At 41.5% G+C, this 26,531-nt stretch overlaps 2 protein-coding genes across 3 annotated transcripts in view; one reads left to right on the forward strand and one right to left on the reverse strand.

The window, feature by feature from the left end:
- The window catches only part of LOC129374982 (potassium voltage-gated channel subfamily KQT member 4), a 51,581-nt gene extending 35,284 nt beyond the window's left edge, over nt 1-16,297 (reverse strand). For both annotated transcript variants that reach the window (XM_055053713.1, XM_055053712.1), the window contains exon 1: nt 15,576-16,297. In XM_055053713.1, the coding sequence (XP_054909688.1) occupies nt 15,576-15,877 (302 nt within the window). In that variant the 5' untranslated portion in view covers nt 15,878-16,297. The remainder of the gene's footprint in view (nt 1-15,575) is intronic.
- A 5,314-nt stretch (nt 16,298-21,611) lies between these two features.
- Nucleotides 21,612-22,934, forward strand: zgc:113274 (uncharacterized protein LOC552925 homolog). The gene is made up of 2 exons (XM_055053997.1): nt 21,612-22,304; nt 22,428-22,934. Exons 1-2 carry the CDS (start codon nt 22,002-22,004, stop codon nt 22,647-22,649), a joined length of 525 nt encoding a protein of 174 aa, XP_054909972.1. The 5' UTR covers nt 21,612-22,001; the 3' UTR covers nt 22,650-22,934.
- The last annotated feature ends 3,597 nt before the right edge of the window (nt 22,935-26,531 follow it).

Raw genomic sequence — 26,531 nt, forward strand, 5'->3', positions numbered from 1 at the left:
AAGGGTCACTCAGCTGTCTCTCTTATTATAGAAAACATTATTGAGCCAGAATTTGAGAAGCACTGGAACCCTGGAGGTACTTTTGGTAGGAAAACACAGCCAGAGAACCAACAATCCTTTTGGCAGAGGTGCCAAGTCCAGTCCTCAAGACCTTCATCCTTCAAATTCACTATGATTCCCTGAGTCAAATGGATAAATCCTATCATCAACATGTCATTTAGCTCTGCTGCAGACCTGTAACAAGTCATGCATTTTATTCAGGTGCAGTAGAGCAAATATTCATCTAAAGTTTGCATCATAGTGGCTCCCAAGGACTCGATTTAGCTGCTTTAGAGAGAAAATGAATGAAAGAAATATAGATCACAAAATTTGTTGTCCTTTAGGGACGGTCGATGTCATGGCTGCTCAGATTATCCCAGTATATTACCTAAGCTGCCACAAACAATGTCAAAGGAAAATTTTTTCTACTGAAATATGAACGGGGTTGAAACATAAATAAGGAGGCTCCGCAAAAAGAAAAAAATGTTATGGAGTGCATGCTTTCTTGTGACAGAAAAAGAAAAACATTTACAGGAATTAAAGCTATAAATGATACAAAGGGAATTAAAGGAGGAACACCCCCCATTTCTCCTGTCACCTCACTTAATTTATCCAGAGACAGCCTCACGTGTCGGCTTTGGACTGCGGTGCAGATCACTAACACGCCAGCGTATGCGCTGCCAAACGCCGACAGGTGTGACGGGATCCACGCAGAAAACAAGCGCAGCTGACGTTGTCCGCGCCGCAATCAGGGTTCAGCACCACATGGAGGAGTTGGGCTGCGTTCCTCCTCAGGCCCAGTGTCAACACCGTTTGACTTAATGCCTCTTTGTCTCTGCCTGTCTCCGTGTCAGTGTCTAAGTGAAAGACACTTTCCAGAGCTGTGTGAAAAAGGCTTGCATCACCTCTCGCCTCCAAGCGAAGACACTTTTTATGTAAACATTGCAACACGTTCAGTGTCGCTGTGCCTGTGTCATCAGCCACTTCTAGGGATTTACCTCTTAGCTACAAACATGTCAAAGGAAACCACATTTAAGTAAGTTAATAGCACAAAACATACGAGTGGGTAAAAGAGCACAGGCAGAGTTGGATTATGTTTTTGTTTTCTTTTCTGGCGGAATAAGGAACACTGCTCATCACGTGTTTTTATATCTACCATCAGTAACACAAGTACAATAAATATTTTTTTTTGGCTGAAGTCCATTTTTAAAAAAAAACTGCACATGCTGCAAAGTTTTCTGAGCCAAACCAAACACAACATCAAAGTGGTGCGTCACAGTGTGAAGACGTGGTCATCCAGTTCTCCTGATTTTGAGATTAGCTCTCAGTTTAGTCAGACCCACATAAATGAACGAAAACTAATCATTTCAAGAACTTTCAATCTCTGCTGCTTGATTTTAGAGCATAGTGTCATTTTTTTTTCCTCTCTGACAAACATCTCCCTGGGGACGAAACTAAAACATGGAGAGAATTCATCAAGTTTAGCGTCTAAGTCCATAAAACACACAGTGCCTAGAAAAAGCTTTCTATTGTGTCCAAACGTAAAACCATTTCACTTGTGTCTAAATTGAGTTAACACAAACTAGTGCGCACATCTGAACTATAAGAAATTGGTATGTTTTAAATTTATTTTGAGAAGAAGTGAAAATCGAGGCCTGTTGCGTGAATCTGAAGTCACTGAAGATTCAGCTGCAGCAAACCGCTGGATTTACAATGAGCTTAAATTACACACAGGGGGAGTCTGTTTACTACCTCAACCCCACAGAGAGTGATCGCTCTTTATTTGGGTGCAGCAGAGTAGGATTGTGAGTCTGATCTAGTTCTTAATTTCTGGAATATTAGGATTTGAATCTTTGCAGAAGATTCATCTTTAAAAAAACCATTTATTAAATATGATTATGATCGGACGCATTATACAGCAGAGAATTGATTATTTAAACTAAATCTTTAACATGAAAATACAAACAACAACAATTAGCTACAGAACAATTCAAGATGGATGTCAATAAAAATACAAGCCACCCTTTTTATTCACAAAATATTGAAAAACCTATAATCTTTTCCCTCATCTTTAAAGTTATTATAACTCTTAGTAATAACAACAAGTTCTTGTCATAACTCTCTCATTGTACTCTTTTTAACTCACTTCCGTCAATTAGGTGATTGGTCAGAGAGAGGAAGGCCAGCTACATAATTTATGTCATAATTAATGCCTTGTGAATTAAGGCCTCTGAGATCTTCCTCTTGTTTTCATTCTGTCCGTTTTTTGTCGCCACGAAGCTTTCAGAAGATCCAGCCTGCAGACTTTTGTCTTTTGGTTTGGGCAGCGTGGGGTGCATCTAAAAGCTGCAGGTCACTAGCTTTCGAGGACTAGACTTTTGGCACCTCTAGTGTAGGATATCTGAACTGGAGGCTTATATATCATGTATCAGTTTAATAATGAATGGTATTTATTATGTGTGTACAGATTATAGTTGTCTGGCCGATCACCAGTCTTCAAAATGTTTCGACTGCCAGTTTTGGGTGACGATTTTTGTCTGAAAAATTGCCAAACATAGTGACTAATTCGCCAAACGGATGGATTGATTATTTTTTCTTTCACCAGACCAGGAGAGTCGGAAAGTCCAGCGGAGGAACCGTGTGTGTATGGAAGGGATTGAAAGCCTCTCTGTGATTTTAAAAGTCAGACATGAGAACAATAAAACAAGATATTCCCATTAATCCAAAGACTCGCACGATTCCCCTGGATAACTCTCACTCCGAGACGCAGCTCGGACGCTACAGGACCTAGCAGCACGAGGCGGGGTGCAAAATGATTGATTGAAAAACGACGTCTGAAGAGAGAGAGAGAGGAAGAGGGATAGAACATATATAGTACGGTAATATATATTCAGACAGGAACAGGAGGGGTGAGCGGTAGCGATGACCACAAAGAGTTAGTATCAGTCTGGGAGAGATAATGAGGAAAAAATAGTGGACAAGAGACAGAAAGAGGAGGTTGAATAATGGATTGGACAGACGAGAGACAACGAGACAAGGAGAGCCAGAATGGAAAAAAAAAAAAAAAAGTATCGTCTGTGAGGTCTCATCACACACTCGCTGACATTGCTTTAATCTTGGGGCCAAGAGGAGAGCAGAGGGTCCACACACACACACACACACACACACAGTTGCAGGCTGAACATGGCTGCCGGCATCTCGCAGCAGATTTACGCCGCGTGTTTCTGTGAAGCAGCATCAGCAGCTGTTTTTTGTAAAAGGAGAAGGAGAAGAAAACCGAGTCCAGCAAAACTTCTGGATGAAATCATAACATCCAAAAATGAGGACGGTTTAATTTGGCAGGTTTATGTTCGTGTTTTATGCCTCACAATAGCTCTTTTCTGCGCTTTTAATGTGAAAACGCGTATTGGCACCGAATGAAACTTTTTCTCTTCACTGATAACCAGTCATTGTGTTCAGTCAGTGTTGTGAAAGTGACACTAAATCTCTGTCCTCAAGGCCTCCGCCGCAGAAAATGTACAAAGAATTGCAAAATCATTCACTCCACTTGATTTTTTTCACATTTTGTAACAACAATAAACACATTAACGTATTTTATTTGAAATTGCATGCACAGAGTACTGCACAGCTGAACAAAAATGGTTAATAGTTTTTGAAGTTTCTGCTAATGAACTGAAAAGTGCGGCTTGCATTTATATTTTCCGTATGGTGGTTTGTTTTTCACCTGCAAAAAGAAACTCATCTTTTTTTTTATAAATAGATGAAGATTACTAAGGTTGAACGGAGAACATGTAGGAATATATATTTTTTGGAAAATTGTCACAGATTCTCAACAAAATGTAACTTTAAGTCATTCAAACAAATGAATATGGTCTGTTTGATCTCCAACTGTTTGTTTAGGATCTTGCTGGAAGGTGAAACTGCAAGTTTCCTTCATGTGTCATTCTGTATTTAGCCTCATCCATCAACACAGCATGATGCTGCCACCATCATGTTTCAATAAGGGGATCAGCTCAATCAATGGCGGACTACACATTCGAACAGCATTCATCATTTTGATCCGTTTAACTATTTATAAGCCGCTTTGCTCAATAAAGTACATTGCGGTTTGTGGCTGCATCATTACAAAATGTGAAATGGATTTGGGGGGCAGACACTTTTGCAAGGCTTTGCAGAAGTTGAGACACAGACGTGATGTGGCCTAAAGGAAAGTTTCCAATCCATAAAAAGGCACCTGTTGACTGAAACAGCTTTCAGCAATGAGAAGACAAGGAGACACAACCAAATGGATCTTAAAGAAATAAACTGAAGCAGTGTGGTTAAAAAAGGAGGAAAAAAAAGTACATTACAACAACAGGAACTGAGAAAGCGACTGACAGGAAAAAAGAGGAAATGACACTGAAAGCAAGCGAAGCATTTTCAAGCAGGAGATGTAACACGAGACAAAAACAATCTCCGGAGACTGACAGGCGGTCTGCGTAATTAAGACTTCCTCGTTAGCATTTGATTACCGTTTATGCCACCGGTCGGGCGTTTGCACACACACACAAATATGACCACGCAGTCCATTAATAAACATATGCATGAATGCTCACACGTTCTGCAAAGGCGCAGCCGCCAATCAAGATCTTTTCTGGCAGCTCAGCCACATAAACAATAACACTCAAACACACGCACACACACACACACTTTGTGGTCAGTGCAAAGCGCCTGCTGCATGCGAGGCAGACCTTTTAAACACTGGCCCCACGTTGTGATTTTGTTTGAGCTCCATCTCCATGGTGCTGCTTCCTCAAATGTTTATAGTGGCTGCCATTATAAATTAAAACGATCTTAACAACACTTAAGATGGGTCGTCCATGCTGGTGCGGCCAGGCAGCGACAACAGGAGCGAGAGACACACGCAGGGCTGCGCCGTCCCAGGGCGCAAAGAAACACGAGGCAGGAAAACAGTTCAAGAACAAAGATGTAGAGCAGGAGTAGTCCTGAGTGAAAACTGTAGAAAAAAAATGAAATAAAATCCCACTAAGTTATCCTGGGGAGGAAAGGTGGCTCATGTTTGTGTGCTGTCATGAAGCTGGTGACATCTTTTCTTCTGTAAATAGCCTGTCCCCGTCATTTACCGTCAATCAACACAAATGGAGCAACGTCAAACCGCCTGGATCCGTCATGGTGTGAAAATCAGAGGGTGTGGTTTTCTGCTTTAAATGCTTGTGGTGTTTTTTTGTTATGGTTCACTGATGTCTGTTTAACAGAGTTTCATCAATAAAAATGAACATTTTAATTTCAGGTCAGATGCCCGTATATGAGTTTAAATTATGTTCTTGCGGATAATTTGTAGGTGGTTCTGCTTCCTAAGTGCCGCAAACTGCAGTCTGGCATTTTCTAGACCGACACTGAGTTTTCTTCATTGCAGAAAACTTGAACTGTTTGACATCACCGTCCAGTTTAAGGCCAAACTTTGACTAGGCAACGCCAAAACCTTCACGTCATCTTTTAACGCTGAGACAAGCACACTTTTCAAAAAGTCTGAATGTTTTTCCAAAAGTGTTCAGCTATCATTAACATGGGCCTTTGTATTCTTTCTGGTGAGCAGAGTTTTTTGTTTTGAAACACGACCCTGGACGCAATATTTGCCCAATTTTTCTTTTTCATTGTTGAATCATCAACACTAACCTATCATAAGGCAAGCGAGGCCTACAGCGACTCCATGTTGAGAGCGGTTTTCAAAAGTTTTCAAAATGCAATGACTTTTGTTCAGTTTCAGAATAAACACATAATAAATTAACTAACGTACTTGATACATTTTAATCTTTTTGTCTCTTTTGATTATGCTAAACCTTCTAACAACAACCATTTAGTAAATTTAACAATAATTTCTCTATAATAAAAGTTTGTTTTTTTGTTGTTTTAATCCTTTCAGTCAGTCTGATGACGAACTGAAAGAAAAGCAGGAGCAGCTGGACTGGGGAAATACAACACATAAGTAAAATTATTAATTACAGTAGAGCATGCCGTTAGCTCTGCATGCTAGGCCTGTGTTTATATCATTATATATCGACTTAGACATTAATGTTTTGACTACCATTTGGCATTTTAATGTCGCGGATGGTGTCAAACTTTTTTTCTACATCTGTTGCTCTGGATCTACTCATTCTATGCAGATATGTTACTTAAATACTTAGATTTCTAAAGTGTTACATTTCAAAAAATAAAAAATAAAAAACAATCCAAAGAGAAAATAAAAATAAAATTTAAAAAAAATCAGGTTCTTAAATATTTTAGATTGAAATGTTGTGGTTGGGGTTGCAACATTTGAAAAGATTCAGTTTTCACCTTCCACAGGTAAAATACATGCATGTTAAGTTCACACGTGGTTCTGTGTGAGCACGCTTGGCTGTATGTATTCCCCTTTTAATACACAGACGACTTGTTGAGTAATTTTTTTTCTACATGTCCAAAATTTACTGAAAAACAATAGAAGTCCAGGAGCCGACGCTGGAGTCTTACAAAGCCTTTAAATTTGCGGCCGGTGCCGCTGCATTGTGCTGCACCTCTTAGAAAGTTTACAGCGGTGAGTAAGAGATTCCTTTTCAAAATCACTTTGGGTAAAAGCGTCTGCTGAATTAATCCAACGTAAAAACCAACAGGTTAAATTAATTTCAGCAGTTAGCTCCTGTTTACCGTTTATCTCTACATTATGCAGCATGTGAAGATGATCTGTGTGTTTTTTTGCAGACACCAATTACGATAAGCCTGAAGTGCGCTGCAGAGAGATAATGGCTGAAACTATTGATTTATTTTCTAGATGCTTTATGGTCTCAGCAGCTGCTGGCCACACACAGACCGTGGTTCCTAGGCTTACTAAGCACACTTACCCTCACACACAACCTGCAAATCATGAGCACTTTCTGTCACTTGAGGAAATCATCCAAACTTGGCATCAAAATTCAGCTGCTAAGCATCTGGATGTGGTTACTGCACTGTGAGCGCAAACACTGGGCAGCGCTAAGTCTTTGTATGCAAACACAATATACAGTTAGCACACAGAAAAAAACAACAAATGTGCTACATCTACAGAAGATGATGCCCCGGCAGCTCTGACATGGCGACTGATATATTTCCACTCAAACAAAAGCTGCGTTTCACAGGAAGGGCTGTGAAGTCAGCTGCTCCGTTTGACTTGCAGCTCCGCTGCCGGGCTGCAAAGTTTTGACTGTACGGGGTAATCTGAGAACCGAAACCCGTGACGGCTAAAACAAACGCTCCGAGAGCAGAGGAAGCAGAGGAGGAATGTTACAGATTAACAGATAAAAGCGCAATTTGTATTCAATTAAGTTTCATATTCAAACATGCATCAAAGTCTAGTTTCAACCACATGAACTGGTTGAACTGATGTCCTTCTGAAGCAATTATGGATAATCTTAGGATTGTACTTAGGCAAGAGACCATAACTCGGAGGTGAACAAACTCAAAAGTTTGCCAAACAAAAAACAAAAAATGTGGCATGATTTATTCTTTTACTCTAATAAACACTTAAACCAAGAGAGGAGAGATTATTTCAGGCAAGCAGACAATGGTAACTCTGGAGGAGCTGCAGGGATTCACAGCTGAAGTGATATAATTTGTCAAAAAGGACAACTACAACGTCACAAGACGACAATCATCAGGATATCCTGTTGCCAGGATATCCTGTTGCCAGAAGCCATGCAGGAGATAATGGAGCAGAGAACAATTCAACCAGCTCTGGTCAGAAAACTTTCACTGCACAACGCAGTGAAACATGTGGGAGGCAGCATCATGTGGTTGCGATGATTTTCTTTAAGAGAGACGAAAGAATCTGGCAATTGTTGAAAAATGAATGAGTTACTGTCTAGTAAGTTAATATTCCTGTGTGCTAGAACGGTCTAGTTAAAGTCCAGGCCTCATTCCAATGGAGAAGATTAAAACTTAAAACTTTTGGTACCACCTTACAATAACGCTCCCCTTATAAATAGTTAAAACTAGCTATGTTACTAATTTTTCTCTAAATACTTTATAAATCATTAATAACCATTTATTTTTGCATTATTTAAGGGTGAGAAGGATACAAATCTACCAGTTTCTTGCCAAACAGTGATTGTTCACCTATATATTTTATCTAGTTCTTATAATAAACATTTCAGACTAACTTGTGAGCACAATAACCATTTGTAAATGCTATTTTTTGGTATACTGTCTCATTCTCACCCTTAATTGCTGCATTAAAACAGTTATTAATGATCTATTAAGTGTTTAGACATAACTGGATAATATATCTACAAGCTGTTTATTAGCCATCAATGAGGAGAACCATATTGTAAAGTGGACTCAGAAAATTTTATATTCTCTTCCTTCCATGTCATAGTTATGTGTTGGTCTCTGTATTGCATATTGCACAGACAGAGAAGAGAGAAACTGTATTTTCTTGTTCTGTGGAAGCAGATCTGAAGAGTTTTGAGGGTCCTGACAATTCAACATAATCTCTCGGATCCCTGTTGCCAAATACCTCACTATTCCTGGCCCGCCTCCACAACAATGCCATCACATGAACACCGATTGCAGCAGGTTACAGAATGTCAAGCCCCTCCTGACCAACCAGTCTGCAGGAGGATAAAAACACTCCCTGCCATCAGTGTCACTGCTGTGAGTCTGTGTGGATAAATTTCACCTTCAGCATTTTTCCCGTCTCCTGGAATGGGATGATAATTAACGACATGTCGCTTCATTTCCCCATTGATGCCGCACAGTTGCATGAATACGTGCATGTCGGCTTCCTGGGTGAATGTGACCACAAAAGTGAGGCCTGGATATCGGGGGTTGGGGGGGGAAACCTGACTCCCCTGGGTCGGCCATCCCAGGACAGGCAGTCCTTTCCCCCCGGTGAGACCACATTTTGCCTCGAAAGGAGAAATTAATACAGCAGCTAACCTCGACTCTCCGATCTCTCCGGCACACTTCTGTTCTCCATTTCCATCTCTTACTTCATATATGGGCTCATTGTGCAACATTGTAACATGTTTGTGCTTTAAATAAGAGGATAATAAAAACTTTTCATCTTTAAAACGTAGAATCGTCTTTTAATTAAAGGTTTCTGTTTTGGGGCACACTAAACGTTCCTCCAAATACATGCACAAGTCACGAATTAGAAGTATTTCATCTGTCCTTTAGAAAGATAGTTCCTCCCTGGCAGAAAGTGATCGATAAAGAATCAAATAATCACTAATTAGTCAAATATTAGCAGCTTAAGTTGAGCTCTTCTCGCGCTTCTTCTGATCTTCCTCTCTCACACTCTGGTGTTAAAGGGCATCTAGAGAGAAATGAGCCCTCGTTGAAGCCAGGGGAGATAAAACAGTTCACTGCAGAGCGTGACGAAAACATCGAATAAGACAGAAGAGGGAATGAGATGAGACATGCATGCAGTCGTTAAAAAAAAAAGGAAGTCACAATCATAAAAATTGAAGAAAAGGCTAAATTAAGATACACACGTGCACAGACTCTTACTTGTGCAAAAAAAATCAACAAGGCAAGTAAAAATCCAGGCTTTTGAGATGTTTAAAAAGAAGATAACTTAGCATTTTTTCACCTTTAAGTGAGTCTTCAACAATATAAACAAATGAAATCTTCAATATTTTGTTCATTTTTTTAGCAGAGAATTGGGTTTTGACACTAGACAGTTGGTGCTCTGGTTATGAAGAAAAAAATAGAAAATCCTTAAGAGGGGAAGAGACGTGCCTCAACATTTCTTAAGATTTATAAAAAAAATATATTATTTTCTATATAAGTAGGTCTATCAGATAACACTGAAATAAATTAGAAAAATTTAGACTTGTAGATATAATGTAATTACTTTTTCAAGCTTTTTTTACAAATGACTCATGAAATGCTAATCTGACCTCCATAAAAAAATAACTACTGCTTGTGACCAAGATTTAAAAATGACAGCGTCATCAACTAACTGTTGACATTTTAACTGGTTTAAGTTTTTAAATATTTTCAAAGTTCAAAATCCTCATCACAATATGAAAAACAACTGTAAGACACTAAGCCTCAGACGATGAAAGATATTTTTTCTGTGACAATTTAAGATTTTTCCACCTTGAGGAGATGACGAGTGAAATGGACGGAAACTGAGCGACGAGACTCCTGCTCTGGAGCAACGGGGAAAAAGTGAATGAAGGAAAAGCGCACAACACAACACGAACAAAGCAGAATTTGTACTATGTGCTGAGGTGGGCAGATAAAACAACAGCAGCTGTGAATGAAGAGCAAGCAACCGTCTCATCATGAGAAGGTTGGAAAACCCACACAAAGTGCAGAGTGGCTTTCTCCTCGTGCAATTTTATGGTGCCACTTTCCGCCGTGCCCCACCTTTCCTTCTCCTTCTACTTAGTCATCAATAAAAACACATTTGTGTGCTGACTAAAAGGCAAACAACAAAACAAAAAGCTATTTTCTGGCAGTACTCAAATGATGAATAATAAAAAAAGCAGGGCTAAAGACCAAACGCGTCAGTAGTTTTCGGAGGGAGCCAGAGGGTGGTGTCTGACTGTAGAGGGTTTTATTTGGCGCGGTCAAAACGGAGACCAGACTGCTTCAGTGAGTCCAGAAAAAAAAAGTAGATTAGCTGTCTGAAACTGGGTTCAGTTGTAGAGAGTGAAAACCGCACAAAAAGGCATTCAAAAGGCAAGCTGTCAGCGCTAAATTAGTTTGTTCATTTCAGAGATGAAAAGGCAATATACCTTTGGAGAATAGTTTCTGAGAGGTTTTATGTGCACAGCGCTGTTAACGGAAAGAACATATAAGGAATTACCGTCATCAATTCTCTGGAAACCGTCACTGCAGACTGGAGAGCAGTCAGCTGGGAGTCAGACATTATCATTTATTTTTCTGTTGATAGATAATGAGACTTTGGCTCCACATTTTATGAAAAAGTGTGTTTGTCCCATTAAAGGTAGAAGTGAGGAAATATCTACCGTTTCTGCAAAACAGTATGAAGCTGGTTCATGCAAGTCCTGAACAGATTCTAAAGGTTTAAGATGGTTAGAAAACGAATCAAGGCTCATTGACATTAAATACCTGCAGATAGCAACTCGGGTAGCCATGAGGCTGCAGTTTCCATTGCCAGATTTTAGAAAATCACACTTTTTTCATATGTAAATCTTCCCATGTTGAACCATAAGCCATGCAGACTAATTTCTCTGTCACCTGCTCTGCGCTTTGCTTCATACAGAAAGTCTGGAACTGTCTGTTGAGAAAGCGCCAGTTCGACGCTAAGAGGCTCGTCGCAAATCACCTGTAAAAAAAAAACATCCTCCACTCCAGTCTCCAGCCAAATAATATGAATTCAATATTTGGAAGCGCGGCCGAGACGAACTGAATGGCTGCATTCAGACGTTCACTTCCTCTGCTTACACTGTCAAACTACAGAGCGGCTACAATTCTAAGACAGAAAGTCGACAAGTTACATTCTGTTGGAGAAATAAAATGGGAGAAAGTCATTTAAGTCATAACTTTAGTCCAGTTTCAATCATCCTGCATGTCAAGGTGAAGGAAACTTCAACAGCACAGACAGAGCACTTGATTAGTGCTGTTTTTATTTGGGTTATTGCTTGCTGTCTGATAATTAAACCAAACATGTGTCAAATGTGTGGGAAGGCATTCTTTTCTCATTGCATTCCAACTTCATACGTCACTAAAACTAAAGGCAGATTTTCAAAAATGTGTTGGAGGGATCAGAATTATTGATGAACTATGAGAAACCCCAACACAATGTGTAACCAAGTGACATGTAACAACTTGATTATAGTATAGCAAAAATGTTTGAATGTCAATTAAACATCTTAAATAATTTTTTAAAAAATCTTTTAACACTTTATCTAAATTGCTGCCAAGAACATTTTTCCGATAGTGAAGAAATATTTGAAACGATAAATCAGCTATGTTCTGAAGATTTCTCCTTAAAGTGCCTTATAAAAGAAGAAGAAATATCTTGCTATTCCTCTCATGCTGATGAAGCTGCACAAGATCATTCTTAAACCCTTGCATTAAAATCTTATACCACATCTGTGGCTCCTCCTCGATTAGACATCAATAATGGAGGGCCAGTAAATCTTCACCCTCCTCCGAGCCGATCAATCTCTCTGACTGGCCAGTGCTCGGCCTTTAATCATTTCCCGGTCCTGTCTTGTGTACTTTTCACTGTATTTTCAGGCTGAAGTCCAGTGGAATGTTGCACTCAGCCAGACGCCACAGCGGTTCACCCAGCCAAGGCCAAGACCACGACATGACATGCGGTCTTGGACTTCGGCAGGCCTGGATTTAGCAGCGCTGAGAAGGCCTGATCACAGATCAGCAGTGGGTTTTCCACGACACTGGAAAACCCTCCACTGGGATAAAATAATGTGGCCAAAACAGATGGCCCCGTGTGAACAGCTATATGTGGCACCGCCAATGGTGGAAAAGGGTGGAAGGTCAGAGGTGAGGGGAAGCACTGCGGCTGAGCCTTGTCTGAATGTTTTTGGCCCTGTGGCAGGCTCATGTGTCACGTTTACACATGCGTAACCTCTTCGAGAATAACAGTGCAAAACAACCCGCATGTGACTCCCAGTCCACGAAAATCTGATGCGACAAAACTATCCAGAACTATTACAGTATTTAATATGTGTGAACATATAGAAAAAAAGTAACCGATGACTATGAATTTGCAGTTGTAATATCTCTCAGACTGATATTGCGACAATTGCATTTATGTAGTGCGGCTCTGATGGTAATGCCAAACATGGAATGAGTTATACGGACTTCAAATGTTATCACAAAATGGTAAAAACAAAAAAAAATGAATAATTGCAACCACAAAGTCTAATTTTTCACAAAACCAGAGCCTGACAAGCAAAAAAATGCTCTAAAATGAAACAGAACCTCCAGTGCAGGACATACTGTGACTGACTAAACATTACATAAAGCTTGCACTGACAGATATTAAACGTCCCAACACCAAACTTTAACCAAAACCATCTTGGTGGGATGTGAATAAACCTGCATGTACAGCAAACTGATTTAAAGCGGTTATGATGAGTATTTGCAGTGAATGACTCAAAGAACCACAACAACACAAGTGGGACTTAACATTTCAGACAGTGAATGCACCGCTTGAATCAAACCCTTATCAGGTTGTGAAAGCAACCAATCGGGTTCAGACGCAGAGAGGTTCCTTGCACCAGGAAGCTTTCCATGGACATTTCCGGGAACTCCATCGTGTTTTTTGAGAAGGTTTCTGAATTTCAACCCCTCCTCTGTGGTTGGTAGGCAATATGAGTTCAGGAGGTGTGGGAGACGGAGGGTGCAAAAGTTATCCATGGCGTACTATGATCAGCTTAGATAGATAAGAAGAGAGGCTCTTTACCCCATTTTTTTTTCCCCACAAACCTCTGCGACGAGACTCTGAAGAAGCAACACATCTGTTCCAGGGTCCCCTGCTACAATGTAGGACTAATTAAAGGATCAACTGAAGTTGGCACAGCACCCAACACAGCAGTGCATGGTTCAATTTAATTATAACAGATCAACATACCTTTAATTGAGCTTCACGGTACGCCGTATTTTCCTCGCTTACCATGAGCGTGTAATTAATCAAACGAAATGCGGCGCTCGGAGTGATGCAGCGCCATGGGAAGAATGCTCTCAGGCAGACAGATGTGCACGGAACAAAAAAATGGACGCCTCGGCGCAGTCTTCGAAGATCCCGCTATGTTTCGATCTGAGGATGTGCGTGTGATGGCGTTGGTTAGGACAGCAACACGAAGCAGGCCGTCACAGGAGAACTTCTCTCCCAAGATGAGTCAAGCTTCATCTGAAACCTGATACGGACACGTCCACGAGGCTCCTTCATGGAGGAATAACAACAACGGCGGAGCTGCTATCCAATCCAACATTTGGTTGGAAAATGTCACAAGCAACTGTCCTGAATAACCCACGGATCCTCATCAAAGAAAAACTCTGGAGAAAAAAAAAAGCAAAAACACCAGAATTGAGCACTGCACAAGTAGATTCTCTACAGCTCCTCCAGAGTTACCGAGGGACTCGTGGTTGTCCTTTGGTTTATTTAGATGGTCATGTTTTGTAAACTTGCAGCTCATAGTCTTCCTAATATTACATAAAGGATTGAACAGTTGACTTAAACATTCTTCAAATCCCCGCTCAACTTTACCCCTGACCTGTCTGCTGTCTTCCTTGGGCTCTGCTTTGTGTTTCGGTGCATCACATTATCTCCTCTTCCCAATTGTGCTTTGCTTCATGTCGGCACACAATCCCCCCCAAAAGAGCCTGAAAGTTCAAAGGGGAACTGCTGAAACTGATTCCAGGTATTGTCATGTATGCTCAAAACCAGCTACAGGAGGACTCTGCTCTCACAAATGCAGACGGTGAGAACACATGCAAGAGTCACAGCCCTGCAGTGGGATTTCCCTCTGCAACAAACACATGATGGCATTGGCAGGCAGACAGCTGTACTTGTATAAACAATGACACGCAAAGCACGACCCCGTCCAAGGAGCTCCCACACATAACGCTCCGTCCATCATGTTCCAGAAACAGCTGGAAGGCAGCAACTTGCAGGCAAAACAGTCCAGGGCTTCACTGCAGAAGATGTTGAAATATATCGAGAAACCTCAATATGCGCAGAGTGAACTTTTAGCAAATATTTAAGCTCCATAAGTCACACAATCATACCTGTTTTGTTTCTAATAAGATTACAAGTAAAATCTGGCACACATGAAGTATCTGGATTAAAAAAGTGACTAATAATCCACATGTTAATCTCAAAGTGCAATGAAGAAGACCGCACCTTCGTACCCAGGAGCTTTCCACAGTTTACAAGTGACATAAATTACAGTGTATTTGGCATGTGGGCTCCAAGATTTGGAGAAGTTGCTCAAGTCGGAGGTGTGTTTTGTTCAAATGTGAAAATTGTTCAGCCTTTTTCTCCCTTCCTGCAATAAATCCACATGAAATTCAGAGAAATTCTCAAAAGTCACAAAAAAGAAGACAAGCTGTTATCGCAGACCCTCCCACATCTTAGACTTTCTAATTTCATCAAAACGTCTTTGGAGAAAATCATTCACAACAACATAACCGAGTGTGTTAAGTTGGAAAAACAAAAGAAGACAAGGTGGGGTTTGACTCAAAACCTGCCCCTCCTGTGGGTTTAGACAAATCAAACTAAATATCCAAAGTTGTTCTCCTAATTTACTAAACCAGAGGGGAAAATTGAACAGTAGACCTCATGTGGAGATGATGTATGGAGAGTGATCCGGTTAATTGCAGCATAGGCAACTCAGGAGACCTAATTGGAAAATTTAGCAAATGGTTGTATCAAGAAGCTAAATTGGGAGATCCAATTAAAAATAAAGAAATACATAAATAAAAGAACAAGTGGCTTTGGAAATAACTTTTTTCCAAGTTTCTAAAAGTTGCATTATGGGTTTAACCGTGATGCCACGGATGAGAGCAACACTTACATGAACGCATGATAGATGAATGCCCAGCCTCTCGGTCTCTCCAGCACGTTGTAAAGGCAGTTTTGCAACTTTCTGAAGCGCTTACTGGAGGCGGACGCGTTGGCTCGGGGTCCGGGCGGTCCGGGCAGCGGGGTGCCCAGGAGCCCCGTGCGGTGAGACGGGTGTCCGCGCTCCGGGGTGGACGGCTCGCTCCGCTCGGTCTGGACGGCGGTGAGCGCCACGAACTCGACCCGCCTGTCGTCGCTCGGGGCCGGAGGAGCGAGCATTCTGAGGCCGCCGTTGTTGGATGGACTTCCGAGCATTTTATTTTCTCTCTCTCTCTCTTCCTCTCTCTCTCCCCTGTCACGACTGTTTCCCCTGCCGCCTCTCACTGGATCATGCCCTGGAGCTTTGCCTCAAAGTGGACTACAACTTGTAAAGTCCCGCAAGCCTGAAACCATGCCTTTCTGGACCCGACCGAGCCTCAAAAGTTATCTGTGAATCAAGACGCGGTCTTGAGAGCCAGAAAGCGCAAGAGTTTGATAAGTGCGTCGCGCTGAAACGTGACCCTCGGTGACCATTGCTCAGGGTCCGGTGCAAGAGGCCGATCAGCGAGGTTGCAGAGAGGTGAATCGCACATGCATTGACTCCAGTAACACCGCGCAACGGCCTGGCATCACTTTGAAAGCAGCGCGCAAACAGTCGAGTCGAGCAGCGCTCGCAGCTTCTGGTTCAGCACAACAAGCGGCAGTGACAGCCGTGCGCTCTCTCCGCGTCGTCTAAAGTCATTTCCGTGAATATATTCCGCTGTGATTGAGTTGCTCTTAGCCGTTTCTCGTGCTGTCGCCGCGCCACATCAGCTCTCCTCCCGGTGCGCCCCTCCGGTCCAGCGCTCCTCCGCTCCGACAGGCGGGGTGCAGCGCGCAGGAGTCAGACACATCTGGGGGATGAAAAGAAACTGCATCTGAGAAACAAAAACAACAACAAAAAAAAAAAAACAAGCAACAACTACGAAACTCCAAGGAGAGGCTCGGAAAGCGCCGAGGAGGACGTCTGAAGGCTGGTTGGGAGAAGCTGGTCTCTCTGGGGGTGACCTGCTGTGCGGGGAGAAACTGAAGAGGCGGAGAAGTCGGGATGGAGAGCTGCACAGCAGAATGAGGCAGCACTAACAAACCCAACGTTTAGGAAGATTTCCTGGAAGACGAACTGATCCCGGGCCAAGTCCTAAAAGTTGGATGATAACGACGCACATCAGCCTCCGATTTAGCGGAGTGATCTGATATTACAAATTACTGATTGTGTGATCTGATATTACAAAATGCAAAAGCATCCCAATGGAATGGAAAATGTGTTCCGTTAAAAAAATGTAAAAATCTACATATAATATACATTAATTGCACACGGACCTACATCCATATATTAAATGTTTATTTGTGTCACTTTTCCTCTTGGACTCTTGACAGTTATCCAGAGGCGTCAGTGACTCCACGCACAAATATGTTGAACCACACGCAGTCACTGCTCATGAGGCTGTCTGCTCATAGAGCGTAATCATGGAAAGTTGAGTGGAAGGAAAACCTAAAATTCAAGTTTCTCAGACAAGTAGAAAATTACGTGAGAGTCGCAAGCTTGGACTTTGGGCCACTCTGCAGCAGTCGAGATGAGTGGCTCTTAAATGACTGAGTCGAGCTTGAATGACCTTTGTTCGACAGTCTTCTCAAAGCTACTGTCACCCCAGTTCCTTGTGGGGGGTTTTCTGCTACACTTTCTTTCCACTAAACGTTTTTAATACAGCCGTTTTGTGATTGTCCGTTATCAATCCTTTTTGTTGCTTGTCCTCCATGTGGAGGGTGTCAGTAACCGTCTAACGGACAACTGCGATTTTCTCCATGATAGTGACGAGCTTCAAAGTTTTGTATTAAATAATGTCGTTTTTAAAATTCACTTCATGAGAGGGCTGAATTATTTGTTTTCACTGGCTGTAAACTATAATCACTAAACGTAATGTAAAAATATGCAAATTAACTTTCTGAATTGAAGCTGAAAAATAAACTTTTCAATGACGCTGATAATGACGTAACTTGCCGAGATGCCCCTTAAAGCCTCTCAGATGGTCTCGTTGCCAAACGGTGGGGTTGTTTTCCCCTGAAACGTAAATGTCACTCGTGTTTATTGTTAGCAGGGGGCTGGATCCATGGCTACAGCCGCTTGAAACTGTAGAAACAGGTGCTGAGGGACATAGCGACACTGACAGTCTGCACCTCATCCTCAACACACACCGCTCTTCTAAATCTATGACTGTGACACACACAGGGACTTGTGGTTATGACACAAACATGGTGGTATATGGAGCTCGGTGTCCCGCAGCAGGATCATCTGTCTCAGGGCCTGGAGAGGCGCCTTCCCAAAACCCTGTTGGCCGCGACATCTCAGGCACTAACCAAAAAAAGACTTTCTGTGTTTCCTTTTGTTCACTCGATTCCTTCTAAAAACAAAGAAAATTGACACAAGTGAAACCCTACAATATTTTTGCATCTTTTCTTAGCACCGTTTACGAAGACGGGACAAACAAAAATCCAGAGTCCATCAGTTTGTAATAGACTATAAATTCAGTTGATCTGTGAAAACCTAAGTGTCACGGCGTGTTGCTTAAAGTAGGACCCAGATGCAAGAGCGGCAGTAGCGGAGAATTGATGATGAAAAGCGGAAAGATGAAGATCAAACGTGCAAAAGTCACGGGGAAAAGAGGACAGAGCAAAAAAAACAGGAGTCCAGAAACCGAAGACAACAGGGAGGTTCAGGGAAAATGACAGGGAGAAAACAGAGAAAAGAATGGGATTTGATATGAGGAACCAGCAAGGAGTGACTGAGAATGAGTTGTATATTTGGTTACTGAACAAGAAACAGATAGCCAATTAGAAATGGGTTTCAGGTGTGAGGAGAGAGAGAGAAAATGGCACACGGGGTGAAGGGAAGCACACAAACTGGGTAACTAGGAAAACGAATGTATCACTAATAACCAGCCCTGAGGAACATAAGAAAACTGTCTTTTAAAAATCTGTAAAAGCACAATTTGTCGTCTGAAAATGAAAATAGTATGACAGCTCACTTACACTGACAGGTCAGAAAAAGGCAAGAAGAAGCTTGCAGCCTCAAGCATAACTGGGAGAAAAACTGTCAGTGGCTACAGAAGACCATGTTACAATGGTCCAGTCAAAGTCCAGATCCAAATCCAATTGAGACTTTGTGGCAAGGCTCAATTTTTACGATGCTCTTCATCCAATCTGACTGAGCTTGAGCTGCTTTTGAAGCTAAACAGGCTAAATGTTTTCTTAAAGCTGGTAGAGACACACCTGCAATAGCTGTAATTGGGTCATCCGAAGTTCTACCAAGTACACATTTCACATACTCTGTAATAAAAAAATTTTTTTTAAATCATATTTTCTGACAGATAAGCCTAAATGAAAATAATTCAAGTGTGTTGTTGTGACGGGATAGAATGCAAAAACGTCTAAGAGATTCTGTGAGAGCAGAATCTTCCTGTAGCTGGTTTTGAACATGCATGACAATACCTGGAATCAGTTTCAGCAGGTCCCCTTTGAACTTTCAGGCTCTTTTGGGGGGGATTTTGTGCCGGCATGAAGCAAAGCACAATTGTGAAGAGGAGATAATGTGATGCACCGAAACACTAAGCAGAGTCCAAGGAAGACAGCAGACAGGTCAGGGGTAAAGTTGAGGGGGGATTTGAAGAAGGTTTAGGTCATAAGTCAACATCTAGTCCTCAAGGTCCGGTGCCCTGCAACTTTTAGATGTGCCTCTGCTGCACCACACCTGAATGGAATAATTAGGTCATTAGCAAGGCTCTGGAGAACAAGGAGGAGGTAATTAAGCCATTTCATTCCTGTGTTTTGTACATGTGGCACATCTAAAAACTGCAGGACAGTGGCCCTCAAGGACTGGAGTTTGACGCCCCTGGTCTAAGGGGTACTAATACTAGTACTTTCACAAAACAGTTTAGAATAAATTGATTTCCTTTAGCTCAAAAACAATGAACATTTTTGCTCTCTTTCCTGAAATCCTTGTTTTCCTGCCGGTATTAAACAGGATTCGTCTTATTTTATGCCACCAGTTTATGGAACATGGAGTCCCTGGACTGGCGTGTGGGAATCCAGCTGGAGTGTTTCACAAATCTAGACATTAAGCGCCTGAGCGCCCTTACATAACACATCACTAATCTTAGGCTAACTTCACTAGTGACTGATTAAGTTGTTGCCTTGCAAACTGAACCACCTGCTGACAGCTGTGTGAATGCAGACCCTGTACAACAGGTCGGTCATACGGCTTGAACGGGATTCAAGATGGCAACCTATGTAACTTTACTAATACAACTGAACTCAACATAGATTTTTTTGTTGTACTAATAAGTTTGAAATAGGAAAAAAAGAAAAATCTGTCCCGTCTCTTGGCTTCATCAGGTACAAACCTTAACACCACAGATAAAGAAGCCTCTCTTAATTCGTATCTATTATTATTATGAGGTAAATGAGAAAGTTCTGTTTCTGAAGTTATTCTGTGTGCTTTTTGCTGTATCTGTACAGATTATCTACAATAGTATATGCATAACATTTCAAATTAAATACTGTTTAGTTGCTTTACGCTACAGTGTTTAATTTTTTAATGAGCTACTTATATTTTATTTTCCATGCATCAAGAAAGGAGCTCAATGAGCTGGCCTTTTTTTCTGTTTAAAAATTAGATCAATTTGTTCTAAAATATGAAAACAGACATATTTTTGTGTAATTTCACTCCTTCCTAAAATAAAAACAACTCAGTTTATGTTTAGAAAATATGTTTTTGCAACTATAGACAAATTTTATTTTGTGGCAAAGGGGGCAAAAATATCTCTTGAGTGCTCTTTATTTTATTTTCAACAGAGAGAGAGAAAAAAAAGATAAAGTTATGAATTTAGTTATGTTTTTGAACATCTTTAGAGGCCAATTGGTGGCATGGAGAGAACTGTTTGTGGTCTCCTTCATCTGACCTTCCTTTCCTTAAGTTAGGAATGTTTCAGCAATGTTCCTAAAGTGAAGATGTGTAAGGAAATAAACTGTGTAATAATTTGCGCTTTCATTGTAAAGCGCTTTACAATAACTTTATTGTAAAGCGCAAAGAGGTCAGTGGGGGTTTTTCTCAGGTGCCCTTTTAAATTCATTTGTGGGGGTCTACTAAACTTCATTAGAGCATCCGAAGCCCTTCTTCTCTTGGTCGGTTTCTCTGCGGTCTAAATCAGGCCCCAACCAAAGAGAAAAGGTGTTGATGGCGTTGAAAAGTCCTGGATTATTCATTAAAGTCTCAGCATCATAAAGTCCCTCACACTCCAGCAGCGCTTTGCTTCTGCTCTCCTTTCATCCAGCAATGAAAGCTCAGAGCTGCGTGGCGCACGCATGGAGGCTCCAGACAGCCATGTGACAACATCTGAAAACAGTTGGATTGTTGCAAAAAAATAAATAAATAAATGAAATAAAATAAAATAAAATAAAAAAAACGTGGAAGTTCATGCTACAAATGTACATAAATAAAGTAAATAGGAGGAGCGTTAATGCTCTTTCACCAGGGGGCCTCGTGCATAAAATAGTGCGCAGTTTTCACGCTAAAACTTTTGGCGTACGAAAAAATAGAATCGTAAAGCCTTGCGCACGCACCTGGCTGCGCACTTTTTCTTTCTAAATCTTTAGTTGCGGGAAATAAGAGCGCAGCTGCTGATCCGCCCTGTCGGCACCCATAAATACGTAGGTAAATTAATATAAACACCCGGAAGTCTGCCGCCACGTGAAGCAGTAAACATGGCAACGTCCTTGTTTGTAGTATTGTGAGTATTTATAATAATAATTATTATATACTTTATGTAAAATGTGCTTTTGGGGCACAAGGTCACCACACGAAAACAAAAATAATACATTACAAGAAAAAAAATCCAAATAAATAAAGAAATAGGTTGTATGGGTATGGTTGAAACATGGGGAGAGTTGTAACGCCACCAGTTCCACCAATCAGGGATAAGATAGGAGTCACATGATCCTTTCAGTGTCTTCCCGCTTCCTCCCCAATTCCATATTGTGATTGTCAAGGCTGAAAACAGGCACGTGAAGATACTAAGGAGGAAAAACGGATTTTGGGGTAGGAAAGTAAATTTTTTGATCATGACTATTTTTTGTTTAGTACTTATACTGTTGCAGATAAAACCATATGACTTACATTAGATGAAAGTGTAATGTCTCAGGCAAAATATGATGTATTTTCCCGTGCTAATTTCAAACCGCTATGCTACTACAGCTAGCTAAACATGGCTGACAGGGTTGGGGTGGGTTGTAACACATCTTTAGAAAGTGTTACAACCATCCCCTTACACACAACTAAGAACATTTTTGATTTTAAAAATTTTACAGAATGCCTAGACATTGGATACCGAAGACTGATAGAGGTGCGCCTGCAGATGTTTTAAAAAAGGCATCTGATGAGGTCACAAAGAACAAGTCAGTCAGATCAGTTGCGAAGGCGCATGGGATCTGCCATGTAACACTGAGCAGATACTGCAAATCACTGCAGAAGCTGAGAGAACAGGGGTCCAGTGATCTTCCCAGTGTAGGTTATTGGAGCAGCAACAAAGTCTTCTCTGAGGTGCAGGAGGAAGTGTTGGCTGACTATTTGACTCAGGCAGCAGACCTGTATTATGGACTGACTCCACGTGAGGTAAGCATATGACAGGTTAGTCACTGGAGACAAGCTAAGAATTGAATACCAGTGTAGGTGCTAGACAAATTGAAAAACTTTTTGTGTCTATGTACTCTGATTTTCTATTTCTCTTTCTTTTAGGTCAGAAAGTTTGCATATCAACTGGCCGTAACATATAACATCAAACACCCGCAAACATGGGATGAGAAGCAGATGGCAGGGCCTGACTGGTTCACATTATTTATGAAGAGGAACCCCACCCTGTCAATAAGGAGTCCTGAGGCCACCAGCCTTTCACGGGCCACAAGTTTTAACCGCCAAATGTCTAGGCATTCTGTACAACACCCTTGTACAGGTCATTGAGAGATACAACTTCGACGAGAGCGATATATGGAATGTAGATGAAACTGGTGTAACAACAGTCCAATCGCCAGACCGTGTTGTTGCTCGTCGTGGTGTCAAGCAGGTGGGTGCGATGACATCAGGTGAGAGAGGTGTGCTCGTGTCAGTAGCATGCACTGTGCAAGCGCTGGCAAATGCAATTCCTCCCTTCTTTGTATTCCCCCGTAAACGTTACAAGGAACTCTTCATTCAGAGTGGGCCAACAGGGAGTGCAGGAAGTGGTAATGCCTCAGGATGGATGCAAGAGGAAGAATTCCTCTTATTCCTTGCTCATTTTGCAAAACACACAAAGGTCATAATGTTTTACTTTTGTTGGATAATCACTGTTCTCATTTATCTGTTAAAGCTATTGATTTCTGCAAAGAAAAGGGTATAGTGCTACTTACCTTCCCCCCCACTGTAGCCATAAACTTCAGCCACTGGATCGCAGTGTCTACGGCCCATTTAAGAAAATGGTGAACGTCGCAAGTGATGCCTGGATGAAGATGAATCCTGCCAAGACGATGAGGATATATGATATTCCAAGTATTGTGAAGACTGCTCTACCTGCAGCTGCAACACCAAAAAACATTCAAGCCGGTTTCCAATCCACAGGTATTTGGCCCTTCAATCCTGCCATTTTTGAGGAGTGTGACTATGCACCCTCACAAGTCACTGACCGTCCCGACCCAAATACATCACTGACATCTTAGACTTAGAGACTTGACTTTATTGATCCCTTGGGAAGACTCCCTCAGGAAATTATAGAAATCTGGAGCTTTCCAGCTGCAGTCTCCACCAACTCACCTAGGGATTGCCTCTTCTCCAACTCACCTGGAGACTACTACTTCTGGCTTCTCTGCAGTTAATAATGTGACCATGTCCTGCGCTCCAGATGAGCCAAGTACCTCAGGGGTGTCTCCCGGTCAGGCATTCAGTCCTTTGTCTATGCGGCCATTTCCAAAAGCAGGTCCAAGGAAAACAACTGGCAGGACCAGGAAGAAAAGGAAATCTGAAATACTCACTGACACACCAGTGAAACAAGCACTGATGGAAGAAGAAGAGAAAAGAGGAAGAAAAAATGTAAGGAAGAGTTTCTTTGCAAAGAATAAAGGCAAGCAAAAGAGGAAGGAGAGAAAGCCTGCCAAGAAAATGTTAAAAGCTAATGCTGAGGATTCTGAGACCTCAGATGATGAATATTTTTGTGTTGTCTGTATGGAGCCATTTGGCAACTCAAAGCCACAGGAAATGTGGGTAAATGTGCCCTATGCAGTCTCTGGGCCCACGAAGCCTGTACTCCTGGGCTACCATCATTCATTTGTCACCACTGTGACTCTGATTAAGGATACACACACATAGACCCAAACACACACACACACACATTAACATTGTTTTTTGTTAGACCTACATGTTTGTAGTGTTCATTAAGCATAGGTATTAAGGAAGTTTGTTCTAGTAGAATAATTTACACACATGCACACACACAGAGTATATTTGAGTTATGGTCAGTCACAGAGAGAGAGACATTGTTCTTGTATTGTTTTTTTAATTTAGTAAACCTCTTTTTGAAGGATATTACATGGTGTGGCCTCTGTTTTTGCTTCTTTTGTCTAATTGTTACAACTTACCCCAGCAGGTGTTACAACCTACCCCGGTAGTGGGGTAGGTTGTAACAAAGGAACACCATGTATTTGACATGAACTCATGAGGTCTGTGATATTCTTGCAGAAGTTTGAATTGGTGCCATTTGTAGTAGACAAATGTGGGTATTTTGTATAAAAAATTGAAAACTCTAGCTCAAAAATTCTGTGAGTTAAAGGTGCTGGAGCAAAAAGTGTTACAACCATACCCGGTCTCCCCTAAATAAAGAGATCAAGCAAATGCCTGATAGAACAGGAGCGCGTCCTTTGAGTGGGAACATGGACGTTTGTTCTAAATAGTAGAATCGTGTGCAGAAGTTGTACAATTACAGAGCAGAGATGGTTTCTGTCCATAAAGGCGCGTTCACAAAGCGGGCGGCTCAAACTGAAAGAGCTCCAGGATGCTCAGTCTGGGCAACAGAAAGGCCAATAAACCATCAACATTTCCCAGCAGATCGATATGATCTCTGATCAACCGCTGCCTCTGAATCCTTCCTTTGGCGATGTTCTGCCGCGCATTTTCACGCCAGCGAAGAAGTGTGTGCATATTTACGCACACTTTGACGCTCAGTTCATTTTTATGCGTGCCTACTTGTGCGTAAAACATGGCGCCGCACTTTTTTTTATTTCTTTTTTTTTTTATGCGCGCACACTTTATAAATGCGAGGCCCCAGAAGTTGAGGATGGCCCATAAACGGGCATCAGGAGCCCGGTGTGAGGAAAAGGTTCCTGCAAGCTGAGAGGTTTACAGCCCGTCATTGACTCCATGAGAACCTAGAACTACTCAGATCAGCTGCGCGTCTGACACGCAGCACAAAACAAACTCACCCCACCGCCCTCAGGCCCCGACCCTTTTACTTCCGTTGCGCACTCGGACGTTTACTCGCTCCAGTTAATGTCTTTCCCAGACCGCAGTTCTTGTTTGTCTTTGTTTAATCTTTTCTCTCCTCTGTCTTTCATGTTTCAGCCATTTTTGATTTGGATCCGCAGCGGCTCCGGGGGAAGAGGAGGAGGTTCTGTGTTGTGAGTCTTTGGAGGGACGTTGTTTGGGGACAGAAACTCTGCAGAAAACTAAGACTGCCTCACTCTGCCATTCAACCCAGCAATCTGCCGTTCGGAAGCATGAATATGGAGAGTGTGATCAATGACAAACGCAGACTGAGTCAGGCTTGTCTGGCCAGAGGACTCACTCACTGACTAGCCCATTCATGGCCAGTCAAAAGCACTTCTGTACTTACTGCCAGCATGAAGGCTTAGTCTCCAAAGGGCCTCACAGGCCTAACATTTTCAACCGTCGAGGGTATTGTACAATAAACGCTTAGCTGTCTCCATCTGTGAAAATAAAATAGAAAAAAACCCCAACAACTTAGAGCTATAATTAGACTGCAAAAAAACCCAAACAGGAAGCAACACAAATGTTGGATAACTGTACTGCTTTCTGGACACACTGACATACTAATTTACATGCTTTGAAAATGTGTCCATATAGTCATAAACCTTTAAAAAAAAATGAACATGCTACATCTACAAACTTTTATGTAATATATTAGGATTTTATGCTGATAAAAGTAGTGCAGGTTGTGAAGTGGAAGAAAATGAAGCTTGCGTTTCATAACTGTTTTACAAAGAAAATGTTTTTAAAAGTGACCTGGAAACATTTTGTTTTGGGGATTTCCACCCCTAAAATAAGATCTATTGCCATCACAGATCATCTATTTTGTGAAGAGGATCCACCTGTATGTAATTCGACCTCAGCAGAACCACAGATGCTATTTGAAGGACTGAGGCTTGCTAGAGAGCCTGAGGTAACTCTGGAGGAGCTGCAGAGATCCACAGCTGTTTTTGCCCTTAAATTGCAAAGTGTGGTGGAAAACCGGAAACACCCAGTGCAAAAAGGAGGACTTGTAAATTGGAAGGTCAAGTAAATTGTGGACCGTACCTCTCTATGTTGCGGGAATGATAAAAGTCAAACAAGATTTGCGGGAACTTTGTCACCGGTGATGTTGAACTTGTTGTAATACAACTTCTAAACACATGCCAAAAAATAATAACTCCAAATCAGAAATCATAGGACTCAGAGGTACACATAGGACTGTGAAAATAAATCTAATAACAAAGAATAACTAGGCCTAATAATTAAACTAGAGTAGCAACTAGAGACAAGAAGGACTAAAAATAACAGAAACAAGACAGATCAAAGAAAGAGACCAAGGAATACAAACTA

Source organism: Poeciliopsis prolifica, unplaced genomic scaffold (assembly GCF_027474105.1).
Source record: "Poeciliopsis prolifica strain line A6 unplaced genomic scaffold, Auburn_PproV2 SCAFFOLD038, whole genome shotgun sequence".
NCBI classification, from domain to species: Eukaryota; Metazoa; Chordata; class Actinopteri; order Cyprinodontiformes; family Poeciliidae; genus Poeciliopsis; species Poeciliopsis prolifica.